Raw genomic sequence first — 15,131 nt, forward strand, 5'->3', positions numbered from 1 at the left:
AGACTTTACAGTGTGGTTTATTAAAACTTGTGTCTTGCTATCATGCTTTATTTGTTATGTGAGCTTTTCCTTCATACTACCAAGTATAATGTGGAGGTTTTTCCATAATTGAGAAATGTGAAATGATACTCAAATAAGGAGTTTTAAAATAAAAAGCTGGATTCTACAATTCAGTTGATTTCATAATATTTACCAGACTCGATTATTTAATTGGAGATTGAAAAATAGTGACTTTAAAATTCTGTTATTTTTTTATACATTTATTAGCTGGGATTCTTCAGCAAGGAAGGGCTTTCCCTTAACAGCTGGGGATTATCTATATAGTTCTTCCTAAAAAGGCAGGATAAATATTGAATTCTTTCTCTTCACTCACCCAATTTTCAGAGTAAAGAGTAGTTGGTATAATAATCACTACTAAGAGTAGTAAAGGAATTTTTTTCTTTCTCTTTTAGATACAGTTGATTTCTTAGATTCTTATTTATAATGTGGATATAAAGTTTAAAAGAACACTATAAATAATGTATTTCTTTACAAAAGGTAACATTCTTTTTGATGCTCACATCATTTCAAATTTGTAAGTAGTGACCTCTTCAAGTATTTCTTAAGAGTTTTTGTTTTTAATATGCTTTAATTAACCTTTGAACACTTTCTTGCTTTGTATTATCACAGAAAGATTTCTAGGAAGTCATTGTAATTCTTCACCCCAGTTCTAGAGTCCTTAGAATTTCCAGAGATCCTTTCAGTGGTTAATACTCTTTAAAAAACAAGATTTGAGTGCTAACTACACTCAGAGCTGCTGGTGTTATTATTTTTTTAAATGCTGTATTCTTGGTTCTAATAACATTAACATATTTACTTATTTGCTTTATTATCCAGCCAAGATTCTCAAATTTTTTGCTCTCAAAATTTCTTTATACTCTTAAAAATTATTGACGATCCTCAAGAGCATTTGATTATGTGGATTATTTCAATTTCTGTTTATCATAGTCAACATTAAAATTGAAAAATTTTAGTATTTATAAATATTAAATATTATACTTAAGTCATTTTGAGAGTATTAGTTCAGAGTTATGTAGCTCTTCCAACATTGATACATTATACAATCTTAAACAACTACTTTTGTTAATGTCACCACTGATCTAATCTAAAAATGTAGTATTAGGAAATTGTCAAGGTAACAACCAGATATAAGCATTCTAAAATTGTCATTTTGCTTAAAAGCTTGAACTTTACAATAGTTTGTTTCGCAGCAAATACTCACTTGTTTTTTTGTAGTGATGAACTTATTTCATTCATTTTTGAAGAAGTATTTGCTGAATACCCAACTCTGAATAAATCGTTTGTTGGTTATGCTTTCAAGTAAAAATGGAATTCTTTGGGGGAAAGTTGATTAGTGCAGTTCACATAAAGTGCATTTCCTTTAGACAATTATCACACTAAAGTATGCAGCAGGACATACCAGCAATGCCAGTGTCAACACAGTGAGAAAGATATATATAACTACTACTACTACTTATTATTAATCACAATTATTATTAAGGTTGTTTGACAGCTTGGATCCCCTCTAAGGATTGTGGGTACTCCCTTCCAGTGTTCCATGGATCACTCTGAGAATCACCGTCTTATAGTATATGTATAATAGCTTCAAGTTTACAGTACCACTGTTACTATTCATAAACTACTAATGGAGATTTAAGTTTTCTTTGCAGATTTTGTCCTAAGAACATATATCATAAGGAATGTATAGTTAAAGTTCTCTATTCAGATGTCACTCAGAAGAAGTTTTGTGGTTAACAATTCGATAATTGGGTTAGATTAATTAGTTTCACTTTGTTTTCAATTTTAAGATTTGCCTTTTTAAATTTTATATTTGAATAAATAGAATGTTTATGTAGTTCATTCATCAAAACTATAGAAATATTTACTCAGAGAAGTCTTATTTCCATCACTGTCTCCTCCATATTGTTCACCAACTTCCTCACTTCCTGCTTATTATATTGATAACTATTTTTAATGGTTTTTGGTCTATCCTTTTAGGGCTTCTTTTTGTAAAAATAAGTAAATATGTGTGTGTATATATATATATATATTTTCTCATTACTTTTCTTTCTCACTCAAAAGATATCAGTGTGCACAGGGTTTTGTACCTTCTTTGTTGTTAAGTTCGAATTTATCTGGAGATCATGCGTAAATGAGCATTGAGAGATCTTCCTTGTTCTGTCTTGTGACTATGTAGTATTTGATCACATGGCGGTATCAGTGTATTCTGGTTTATTCAACCAGTCCTCTCCCTACTAATAGACTAGTGGAAGGTTTAAGAATCACAAGTTACCTACTGAAAATGAATAATATCTACAGGTTAGCTTGTCAACCTTCATAAAACTAAAGATTTATATTTTCATTGGCAATTCACTAATGCCTTCAAGTTCTGATTAATATCAGCTGACTAAATTTATACTGATTTCATATATATGTTTGCACTGTGAGTTATTTGGTATTAATCATTATCAATTTGAGAACCAAATTTTTTGATAGTTATGAACTAAGCATTCATTATGTGCATTGAAAAAATTTTAATGTATAATTTTCTCAAATTTTTGTTAGTTACAATAATGTATAATGAACAGACATAGGAAATAAAATCTCTCATTAGATTTTCATTAATATATAATATAAAATGTATTCATTAATACATAATTGAAATATATATTTTTAGGCACAATGAAAGATAGAAGGTTGTTTATGCATCACATTTCTTTAGAGCCAGTTACCTGTGGACCCTCTTGGTAAGACATGTTTAATTTTTTTTAATTCTACTAATATAGTGTAGTTAAAGTGTGGGTTTTTAAAATATATTTCTAGATATACTGGCTCTAACATACGGTGAAGACTTTAACACTTCCCTTTTTTGTGAGCCTGCATCAGGATTAAGTAATTCTGTACTCTGGTAGTACTTGATACTGCTACACATATTATTATCTCATCTTTAATAACTTTGTAGACATATAGATTTTACTTCAATTTTATGGATAAGGTACTAAAGTTCAGCAGGATATGGAAATTACTCAAAACCAATTAATAAAGGTGGCATATCCTTGGTAGCTCAGCTGGTAAAGAATCCGCCTGCGATGCAGGAAACCCTGGTTCAATTCCTGGGTCTGGAAGATCTCCTGGAGAAGGGATAGACTACCCACTCCAGTATTCATGGGCTTCCCTGGTGGCTCAGATGGTAAAGAATCTGCCTGCAATGAAGGAGAGCTGGGTTAGATCCCCAGGTTGGGAAAGCCACCTGGAGAAAGGCATGGCAACCCACTCCAGTATTCTTGCCTGGAGAATCCCCAGGGAGAGAGGAGCCTGGCTGGCTATAATCCATGGGGTCGCAAAGAGTTGAACATGACTGAGCGACTAAGCACACACATATATCTCAACTATATTAATAAAAGTGAAAAATTAAAGATGACATATATTAAAAATATACTTTTATCTCTCTTCCCTCTCAAAACCATACTAGTTACAACAGAATTTTTTAAATGTATTAGTCTGCAAGTACAGTGTTGTTTCAGAAGAAACAACAAATTTAAAAAAAATTAATATTCTTTTTAATATTTATTTTATTTATTTATATATTTATTTGGTTGCACTGGGTCTTAATTGCAGCATGCGAACTCTTAGTTGTGGCATGTGGGATATAGTTCCCTGACCAGGACCAGGGATTGAACCCATGCCTTCTGCATTGGGAGCACAGAGTCTTAGCCACTGAAGCACCAGGAAAATCCTGAAATAACAAAACTTTTGAAGCTAAAATCATGAATGACTTAGAAAGACATAGAAATCTAAAGCCTAACATTAGAACAGGCAGAGAAGCTACCCAGTTTGCCCTAAAGAACCTGAAAAAGACTCAAATTGGCAGCAACATATACTTCTGAAGGTGAAGTAGAAAATAGGAAGATTAGTTGAAAATCCATGTAAGATTTTCCCCTCCCCCACTGCAGGCAGGCAAAAAATCCCTCTTCTACCAAAAGACCAGAAGGTCGTTCTCTGGAGTAGATGAATTGGAGAGATTCTGAATTGGGCATGGGACTGTGGGAAGGCTCTGAAAACAGAGATTAAGTAAAAATCTGGATTTCAAGTGGTGAGAACCCCTAGCCTGGTTCCCACACTTGGCTCCCAAATGCTGACAGCTGGGCCTCTAGGCAAAAGACTGAATGATTCTTTTTCTGGGTCTTAGGACCAGCCCAATAGAAAAGGCTACTGATAGTCACAGGTATTGAAATTAAACTGCGTTGCCAGACAGTGAAGCCAACAATTGACAAGCTCACCAGCACACAGCTTCCAGTCAGCTATTCAGTGCTTCACTCTTAAGTGAGAACAGAAAATCAAAAATCACTCATCACTGGAAGAAAGCTCCTGTGAGAGATAGTATCCAAAGTAAAGGGAAGGCAAAAAAGGAGCTTAGGGAAAACAGACCATGCAAAAAGAAGAAAACTTCAAAAGTCCAACTGGATTGCTTGCCTTAGAGCCAGGCATGACAAGAATTATTGTCCTATAAATACTAAAATGAATATAACAAAGTGATGTGAAAACATAGAAAAATTGGCAGCTAATTATGTGACAAAAGCTTAATAGGGAAAGTACTTCAGATGGAATGTAAAGAATGCTAGTTAAACAGGTCATTGCAAATCTGGATGCAGTAAGAAGCTGTGTGACTTTCATCATGGGATTTGTCAGGCATGGGGGTGGGGTGAGGATAGGGAGGAAACAAAGAAATGGGGAGAGTCAGACTAAAAAGGACTTCGCTTGTAGCTCAGTCGGTAAAGAATCTGCCTGCAGTACAGGAGACCCGGATTCGATCCCTGGGTTGGGAAGATCCTCTGGAGAAGGAAATGGCAACCCACCCCAGTATCCTTGCCTGGAAAATCTCATGGACAGAGGAGCCTGGTGGGTTGCAGTCCATGGGGTCGCAGAGAGTCAGGCACGACTGAGCGACTAACACTTAAGACTAAAAAGGAAAGCTTCCTGGATATCATTTCTGACAAATCAAAACCTGGACAGGCAATAGTTTGTCTTTGGATGTTTCTGAGAAGTGACATAACCAGATGTATGTTTTAGAATTAGATCAGAGAGAAACTACTGCAAGGAGATTAGTAAGGAAGTAAAGGCATTTATTGTCTTCCCAGGTGACTCAGTGGTAGAGAATCCACCTGCCAGTGCAGGAGACCCAGGTTCGATCCCTGGGTCAAGAAGATCCCCTGGAGGAGAGCATGGCAACCTACTTCAGTTGCCATGGACAGTCCTGGAGAATGCCTGGAGAATCCCATAGACAAAGGAGCCAGGCAGACTACAGTCCATGCAGTCACAAGAGTCAGACATGACTTAGCAACTAAAGAACAACAAAGGCTTCGTTTAGTTAATACGTGTGGTAGAGTAGAGATTGAGTGGAAGATAGATTCCCCATATGGCCAGATAGTCATTAACAGAGAGTGGCAAAATATGTCCCAAGTAGATTCAAATAGATGTCTTGATTATAGAAGCTGCAAAGCAGACTCCTCATTTTCACAATAGTCTTCATATTTAAAAACAATAGACTAAAAGAAATCAATGAAAGTAACTTTTGGAGCAGGTTTATTCATTCCTGTGCATTTGATCACATCTAGATCATCTATTCAAGGAAACAAGTCCAGCAATTGTCACCTCTGCCTCCTGCATTGATAATTTTTCGTTCCTACTGGACTAGTCCCATCAGTGTGAAAGTCGCTCAGTCGTGTCTGACTCTTTGCAACCCCATGGACTATAGAGTCCATGGAATTCTCCAGGCCAGAATACTGGAGTGCGTAGCCTTTCCCTTCTCCAGGGGATCTTTCCAACCCAGGGATCGAGCCCAGGTCTCTCGCATTGCAGGCAGATTCTTTACCAGCTGAGCCACAAGGGAAGCCCAAGAATACTGGAGTGCATAGCGTATCCCTTCTCCAGGGGATCTTCCTGACCCAGGAATTGAACCAGGGTCTCCCCAGTTCTCTGTATTGCAGGCAGATTCTTTACCAACTGAGCTATCAGGGAAGCCCATCAGTATAGGTAGTTGCTATAAATCTCCCATCTTGAAAAGATTTTCTTGACTCCTCTTATCCCACCAGTCCATTTCCATGCCCCACTTAAAGCACATCTCATTAGAATTGTCTCAGCTCAGCTTCTCTACTTAATCTCTTCCCTTTTTCTCCCGAACCCATCTCAGTCTTTTATCACCACCCACTACCACCCCTCATCAAGATTACCAGTGAAGTCCACATTGTCCCCCATCCTTGTGTTAACCTGTCAGTGGCATTGACACAGTTAATCACTCCTGCTTTCTTAACACTTTATTCTGGCTTCTGGGCCATCTCTCTTGCTTCTCCTCCTGTCCCACTGGCTATCTTTCTTACTTTCCTTTGCTAGTTCTTCCCCCAGCCACTAAGTATTAAATTACCCCATGGTTCAGCTCCAAATGGCTTCTCTTCCTGCCCTTCCCCACTACTGTCTCATCTGCTCTCATGACTTTTTGTATACCATCTATTTGGTGATAACTCCAAAATTCATATCTTTAAGCCAGATTTCTTCTAAAAACAATATATTCATTCATTCTGCTACTTGCTTGACATTTTTATTTGGGTGACTTGTAGCCATCATAAACTCAACATCTCCAAAGCTGATGTCCTATCCTATAAATGTAAAAGTCTAACAAGTCTGCTTTCAAAATATACCCGAAATCCAATCACTTCTCACCCCTCCCACCCTTAACACCTGGTTCAAGTCATCATAAAACTGCCTGGATTATTTCAATAGATTTGGTCTCCATGCTTCTGACTTTGCCTCCTCCCTCCTCCCTAGACACAGTGAATTTTCAGCAAAGCAGCTGGCAGGGTCCTTTTTAAAGTATTGATATGACAGATTATGTCATTTCTGGACTCAAAAACTGTTCCATGACTTCATCTCAGAATACAAGCTGGAATTCTTTGCCGTGCTACCCAGGTTCTCTGTGATCTGGCCTTGTTGCTCCCTCTCCAGTCTCACCTGCTGACTTCCCCTTGAACTTTGCTCCAGGCACATGTGTGTCCAGCCTAGCATGTGGTGTCCGCTCTGCCTCCAACAGCCTCCTCCCAAGCCCCTACATGTCTTTCTCTCACCTCTTCTAGGTCTCTATACAAATGTCACCTCATCAGTGTATAAAATATCATTTATTTATTTCTTCTGGACACTTTCTGTCCCCCTTATCATGCTTTAATTTTCTCCATAGCATATTATACCAGCTGACATTTGTTTGTTTCCTTCCACTAGAATGTAAATGATTTTGTTTGGTTTGTCACTATATCCTACAGCCAAAATACTGCCTGGCATGTAGTGGAACACATTATTTGCTGGCTAGATGAATGGATAACTAAATAAATTCTAGGGTAACTTCAAGTTCCAAGGGTTTAGGGTTGGGTGAAAGAAAGTATGAGGTTTTCAACAAAGTATGGAGGAAGAACTTCTATGCTTGGGAAGGTAATTAGTTTTAGTTTTGGACAGGCTGAGTTTGAGATGAGTGTGCAACATCAAGGTAGGGATGTCTGATACTTGATGCAGTTCACAGTGTAGGAATAACATCTGGGGAATGTCAAACAAAGATTAATGTTTTTGTTGTTAGATAGATGGTGATTTAAGCAATGTAACTGATTCACATCACCCAGGCAAAGTGTCCACAGAATAAATCCAACTTTAGAGGTAGGAATGTTTTTAAGAGAAAGAAGAAGAAAAAAAAAAAAAAACACTTTAAAAAAGACAGAAGGAAAAAGAGGGAAAATCGTGGTGTAAATGTTGGTGCTGAGAATTTTAAAAAGGAAGTTTTCAAAACTGTCAGGGGTCAAGCTGAATGTATTTACACATGAAGTTTTATTTATTTTGGCTTCGGGAGATCATTAGCACCTTTATTGAAAACAATTTCTACAGAATAATGGGGGAAATGAGAGTTCAATGAGTAGAAAGTGAAGAAGTAAAAACATCTAGTTTAGATTACCTGTAGAAGAAGGTTGACCACGAGGGATAGGTAACAGTATTACCTTGAAGTGGGGAGATAAGGCTGAGAAAAAAGTCAAGGGTGGGCAAGACTTTCTGAGTGAAAAAGGTGTAACAGATGATGAATGAGAAGGGAAGGATATGGAATGATCATTGCAAGAGTGAGACTCCCAAGGTTGAGATACGAAATGGGGCCAGGAGTATAGGTGAAGGGGTTACCATGAGATGAGAACGGGTAGAGAGATGTCTGGTGAAGGAGGTAAGTGAGGAGCTGTGATTGAACTGGAGGAGAGACTCTTCTCTGTTATTTGCAGGTGATAAAGTCAGGCTGGGAGTTGGTGTGAGAGAGACAGACTTGCAGAGTGTGGTATTCTTTTGGAGAGCAACCATGATGAAATGCAAAACGGTTATCAGAATAGGATTGCCATGTAGCAGTTGAGGGTCTCAAAAAAAAAAAATATTCAGAAACATTTATACATTTACTGGTGAATAAACTTAAATATTTTCTCCCTGTTGTAGCATAACTACGGAACGTCAAGAAATACAGACCCCAAATTTCACTGCACCTGGTCAAGAATTTTTATCTAAGTCTCACTTTTATGAACACCTGACTTTGGGAAAGTCTTCAAGCAATTTATCAATTTCAGGGCAGCCACTTGGCAAGGTTCCTGACCCAAGGAATGAGAAAAGGAGACACTCGATAACTATAGGCAAACCCATGAAAGTCTTTGTCCCACCTTTTAAAACTAAATCACACATTCACAGAGATGAGCAGTTTGTTGGCAAGAATACTAATTTGGAGGAAAACAAACAACAAAAAAACATAGATGAGCATGGCTCTGGTGACAGTGAAAACAATGTTAACAACTGTGAAATTCATCAAACAACAACTATACTTTTCACCAAGGGTGAAGAAGAACCTTTAGGTATTGTGTAACAATTTGTGTTGACATATTTTTGCCTTTCAGCTATTTATTTCTTATATTAAATAATGCCTTGAGAGGATTTTTCCCACTTTCATTGTGATTACTAATTGCAAAATCTTTTGTAATGCCAGGTCCAAAGCTTAAATTATTCTAATGTTTTTTTCCAAAGGTAACTACTTGTAGATGTTTTTGTTTAAAAAAAAAAAAGTTTTAGACATACAATCTAGGACTGCTATTATTGGATTATATTTTTACCAGGCTGCTAATTTTCTCCCAAATTCAAAATAAAAACAATCTATTTCTGTTCTTTTATACATTTTTTTAAGTAGAAACTTTTTTCATCCCTTAAGATTTAAAGTTAGAGCAAATTGATACGATTTTATAAAACAAGGGTTGTACTTTTAAAATTTTATATTCAACTTCAGTTTTTGCTGTTTGTTCTTTAATAGATTCAATTACAAATCTTCAGAATGCCAGAGATATACAGGATATGCGAATTAGAAAGAAACAAAGGCAATGTATTTTTCCACAGCCAGGCAGTCTGTATCTTGCAAAAACATCCACTATGCCTAGAATCCCTCTCAGAGAGGCAGTAGAAGGCCGAATTCCCTCTGCGTGTTCTCACAAACAGGTATGCCTTTGTCTACAGTGCTAATAACTCTTACAGCAATGTGTTGCTTTATTAACTGGCATCTCCAAATTGTTTTGTTTAAAGAACAAATTGGGGCAATGGACGAGTAAAATCATGTCCTAATCGGCCTACCTTGGCAGCCTCCTTCCTGTCTGCTGCTTTATTCCACCAGAGTGATCTGTACTTTAAAGTTACTGCTTCTCTTCCCCCTTCAAAATGTATTCATACTATAAGTGCTTTCAGCTAGGTGTTAGAGGAAGTGTGAATAACTCATAACCCTGAACCTGCTAAGAGCCATTTACAGTTTTAAAAGAGATTCTTACTAAGCCAGCTCTATCTAGTTAGAATTTGGAGCAATGAAGAGATGAGAGTCTGGGCCCTTTCTAAGTTTTTTAACTTAAGAGGTTTTCTAAAACATTAGGTTACTTTTTTATCCCCACAACGACTTTCTACCACACATAGCGCTGGAAGCAGGTACCCCAAGGGAATGAGAAAGGTGCTGCAGACTCTTGAGGGTCATTTATATTACACAAAAATTTTTTAGCTTCCAGTAAGCAAGTTATGTATTTTTATAGTGAATGTTTTCATATTTAAATGAAAAACTTTGGGTAAATTCAGTTTTGGCTTGTTATAATTGTTTTTTTCTGTGAAACATGTTCTTTTGTTTGATGATTTTTTACTCATTTTCAAAATTTTCTATCATTTATTTTGTCCAGCTATATATGTATGGTGTTTCTAAACACTGTGTAAAAATTAACAGCAAAAATGCAGAGGCTTTTCAGTTTCACACTCAGGATTATTTTGGTAAGGAAAGTTTATGGACTGGAAAGGGAATACAGTTGGCTGATGGTGGATGGCTCATACCCTCCAATGATGGAAAGGCTGGAAAAGAAGAATTTTATAGGTACTCTCTGCAAAGAGAAATTTTATATTATATATTCCATCATCTCTCTCTTTCTTACGAGTCCCTTTTTCATCTTTCTTTCTCTCTCTCGAACTTAAAAACTTGACTAGAAATCAAAAAGCTTATACAATGAATCATTTTAAGCACTTTGTGGTTCAGTTGATATTCTGTTGAAATCTTTTGAAAAATGAATTTTGGTTTGTCTTAGGATTTACTGAATTGGTTCTGCTTAAATTAGGATATTATTCTTATTGCTTATACAAAATAAAGACTGATAAGAAAAATTAAGTATGGGTTGGCCTTCTCGTAAAACCACACACACAGACACGCTTCCGTGCATATTCTCTTTCATTGTGTATTTCAGTAAATATATGAATACTAAAATTAGAAATACTTAAATATCAGTAATACCAAATAACTAGAGAACCCCAGTGGCCCTAAAACTTCAACCAACAGTTTAGAAACTGTTTATCCTCTTAGGATTCTAATGTTTATACAAACAGAATTTAAAGTGCTATCAGGGAAGGTATTTATTACCTAATGCCAGTGACAAGCAATGGGAAACTTTCTCTAGCACCCTTATTTTTGAGATCTAGGTTTATCTTTCCAAAATTTACAGCTTTGGAAAAGTGGTAAAGCATCTTTTCTCTAAATTTTTCTTGTTTTTAGAGTATTTTAAAACAGGAATGTATTTACATCTTGGCATTTGCCCCATATGTCAAATATTGATTCTAGTTGGAAAAGTAAAGTTGTATCACTTAATTGTATTAAGAAGACCACATAGTTTAGAGGTTAATAGTGATTATTTTGTAATCAAGTGGGCATGGTTCAAAAATCTTTGAGTGTTGAAGCTCAAGCTTTTTTAAAAAAAAAAAAGAAAGTGAAAGTTTATTGAAGCAAGAAGAGTCTCTCAGAGATAGTTAGGTAAAGAGCGGCTGCCTCTTTATCTGCTTGCCTTTTTATCAGTTCGCAGATATTTACTGAAGACCTACTATACCCAGATACTGCTCATATCTTGGGTACTAGGGTTAGCAAAACAAAAAAATCTTTGCCCTAGTAAGTCATATATTCTAGTGGAGGGGTTTGAGACAAGGAAGGAAAATTTTTGAAAGGACTAAGTAAATCATATAGTATATTAAAAAGTGGTAAGTACTTTGAAGATAAAACTAGCAAAGTGGGGTAGAGAGAATTGAGTGAGGAGAGGTACAACTTTTTAAACAGAGTAAGAAGGCAACATGTAAGGGTACCAGTTCCAATGGTTGGTAGACCAGAGGGTGAATGTTTATGAATGTTCTCTTAATTACCTCTAGTCACATTAGTACTGAGAGTGAGAATGGGAAAGGCAAAGGGGTTGTAGATTTGAGCAGAAAGGAGTAGATATTAAGAGAACCAGGACTAGAGAAGGAAATTCTTGGGTGATTTCTAAAAACAATCTCTTTAATAAGAAATATATAATCTAAAATATAATTATTTTAAATGTCTTATTTTTCAGTTGAAACAAGTGTATTGAATAATATGTGAAATTTTCATTAGCATATTTTGATACATGTCAAATCATTTTCTAAAGTTAAATTGCTTATTGATTATATATTAACTTATAAAAAACTTACTGAATGATCTTATACAATTTAGTTTTTGTGCAAAGAATAGTTGGGGCTATTGAACTCAGTATCATCTTATGTGGTTTTTATTATTCATTCTCCCTTTATTTGTTCAGAGCTCTGTGTGACACCCCAGGTGTGGATCCAAAGCTTATTTCTAGAGTTTGGGTCTATAATCATTATAGATGGATTATATGGAAACTAGCAGCTATGGAATTTGCCTTTCCTAAGAAATTTGCTAATAGATGCCTGAACCCAGAAAGGGTACTTCTTCAACTAAAATACAGGCAAGTTTAAAGCATCCTATTATGTAATCCTGTATTGTGGTATGGGTCAGACTTGTAAGCCACCTGTGACTGTCCATCATCAAGGATGACTAGCCAGTTGTCATGATAGTTGCTACCCCACTTGCATAGCATAGTTCTCATGTTACCCTCCAGCCCCATTTAAGATCAATTGCACATTTATATACCTCTTGCTTCCCTTTTGTCCTCCCCTCTTCTCAAACTCTTGGCACGTGAGAATATGAATTTGACAAGTAAAGCATTATTGCATTTGGGGAAGATTAATATTTAACTCATTTTAGCAGTATAAAACTTAATATAATGCCAACTATCATCTTTGAAATTCTCTTTGGTCTTGGTATTTCTTCAGTAAAGGTTATTTAATTTTTATTCTCAATTTTTCAGTGACTTTTTTCTTACAGTGAAATTCTAGACTCACAATTCCTAAAATAATGCATTTTTCTATTTCTTTTTAGATATGATGTGGAAATCGATAGAAGCAAAAGATCAGCGATAAAAAAGATAACGGAAAGGGATGACACAGCTGCAAAAACACTTGTTCTCTGTGTTTCTGAAATAATTTCATTAAGCACAGATATACCTGAACCTTCTAGCAATAAGACTAGCAGTGTGGATACCACAAAGGTGGCCGTTGTCCAACTTACAGATGGATGGTATGCTATTAAGGCCCAGGTGGACCCTCCCCTCTCAGCTCTCCTAAAGAACGGTAGACTGACTGTGGGTCAGAAGATCGTAATTCACGGAGCAGAGCTGGTGGGCTCTCCTGATGCCTGTACACCTCTTGAAGCCCCAGAATCTCTTATGTTAAAGGTAAGTTAAATACATGCACACTCTTGGTAAAAATCAGGCACTGATTCAGTTAAATTCTAGAGAGGCTTTACATTTACATTTTAAATTTACTTATGCCTATTATGTTTCAGTTTTTGAAAAAAGTACTGATACTCTATGTGTAAGTGGCAGGTTTCTCAGATAGTTAAATATTTTGGGGGGAAAGCCAGAGATATTTATTGAGCTAAAACAGTGTGGGTTGCAGTTAAAGAATAGGAGTAAATTTGCATCAGATGCTTGATTTTTATACTTGGAGCTCTTGCCACCATGTTGTCCTCATAATATTGCTCAACTTCCACCCTGGTGACTAGGCCAGATCTCTGTTTCAGTGTGATTAGAACATCAAGTCTCAGTGATTCTTGAATATATAATACTAAAGTACACTTTTCATCTCTATGTATATTTAAACCTAGGTAACAGGACTTTGTCAGTGTTGAATAGTCTACAATATTGCTATCAGAAATGATTGCAATGTTGCACATTCAGATTCACTTATGAAATAACCTTGTAAAGAATTTACTTCTGTTATATTTTGAATCACTATTTCAGGAAAGCATTTTAATAAATTAATCATTTTTAAGTTAAAGAGATAATTTGTCATTAACTTGGGCTTCAATTCAGCATACAATATACTATGATTTACATTTCCTTTCTTTACAACTTACTGCTTTCCCTGGAGTTATTAAATGTCTTGTCTTGTTTTTCTTAATTTTCTTTTATCCTTATTACCAACTCATTTCCACACAAGAGCCACATAAAAATCATCTCACTATGTTAAAATACCTTTATCAGTTTCATTTCTTTTTCCTGAAGATTCCTCAGATTTCTCCATATTCCTGCTCAGTTCCCAATTGGTTATTGTCCATGTATGTGGCACAGTTACCATTCTTGAGATTATTTTCACCTCTTTCTGTGTTAGAAGCCCCATAGCCTGGATTTCGTATCTTTCTAGATTTGTTCCCTGGTTTTAAGGCAGACAACTACCATAGGCTTCTTGAGAAAGGAAACATGCAGTAATTTTTTATCTTATTACAAAGTTGACTGAATACAGAATTTGAGGTTGAAATAATTCCTTCAGAATTTTGAAGACATTTCTTCTGTTACTTGCTTCTAGTACAGTTTCTGCTAAGTTCAGTGTTGGTCTTTCTTATTCCCAGCCCTTCACTATGGATCTGTCCCTAAGACATTTTTAGACTGCCTGTCTCCATGATTCTGAAGTTGCACAGTGAGATCAACCCTAAAAGAAGGAAAATTATGAAATCTGAAGTAGAAGTGAATATATATTTCACTTATAAATCAATTTGTTAATTTGTCTAGATTTCTGCTAATAGCACTCGACCTGCTTGCTGGTATGCCAAACTTGGATTCTCCCCTGATCCCAGACCTCTTCCTCTTCCCTTGTCATCACTCTTCAGCGATGGAGGAAATGTTGGTTGCGTTGATATAATTATTCAGAGAGCATACCCTATACAGGTATGATATATTCTTGAAACTTACTCTGTATTTCTTCTTTTGCATGCTCAGTCATGTCCGACTCTGTGATCCCAAGGACCAGAGCCCACTAGGCTCCTGTGTCCATGGGAGTATTTCTTCCCAGAGAGACGTTTAATTTGAATGATCCCTCCCTACCATATGTTTCTGTTTGACACATTATTAACAGTGGATGGAGAAGACATCAACTGGATTATACATATTTCGCAATGAAAGAGAAGAAGAAAAGGAAGCAACAAAATATGCAGAAGCTCAGCAAAAGAAGCTGGAAGCCCTGTTCACTAAAATTCAAGCAGAATTTGAAGACCATGAAGGTAAAATGAGTTGTGTTTACAAGATCTTTTTTTCATATGAAAATAAAGTTTTAGAAGCTTCTAATTGGGTTAATTGTTTCATTTTGAGTAATAGATTTTTTTTTTC

At 36.1% G+C, this 15,131-nt stretch overlaps 2 protein-coding genes across 5 annotated transcripts in view; one reads left to right on the forward strand and one right to left on the reverse strand.

Annotated features, from left to right (window-relative positions):
* BRCA2 (breast cancer 2, early onset) overlaps positions 1-15,131 on the forward strand; it is a 56,388-nt gene that overhangs the window by 24,804 nt on the left and 16,453 nt on the right. For all 4 annotated transcript variants that reach the window (XM_010835927.1, XM_010835928.1, XM_010835930.1 and 1 more), the window contains exons 13-20: positions 2,717-2,786; positions 8,545-8,951; positions 9,401-9,582; positions 10,299-10,486; positions 12,204-12,374; positions 12,848-13,202; positions 14,538-14,693; positions 14,881-15,025. In XM_010835927.1, coding sequence (XP_010834229.1) covers positions 2,717-2,786; positions 8,545-8,951; positions 9,401-9,582; positions 10,299-10,486; positions 12,204-12,374; positions 12,848-13,202; positions 14,538-14,693; positions 14,881-15,025 — 1,674 coding nt within the window. The remainder of the gene's footprint in view (positions 1-2,716; positions 2,787-8,544; positions 8,952-9,400; positions 9,583-10,298; positions 10,487-12,203; positions 12,375-12,847; positions 13,203-14,537; positions 14,694-14,880; positions 15,026-15,131) is intronic.
* N4BP2L1 (NEDD4 binding protein 2-like 1) overlaps positions 1-15,131 on the reverse strand; it is a 57,252-nt gene that overhangs the window by 7,189 nt on the left and 34,932 nt on the right. The window lies entirely within an intron of this gene.

This window comes from Bison bison, unplaced genomic scaffold (assembly GCF_000754665.1).
Source record: "Bison bison bison isolate TAMUID 2011002044 unplaced genomic scaffold, Bison_UMD1.0 scf7180017864056, whole genome shotgun sequence".
Classification (NCBI taxonomy): domain Eukaryota; kingdom Metazoa; phylum Chordata; class Mammalia; order Artiodactyla; family Bovidae; genus Bison; species Bison bison.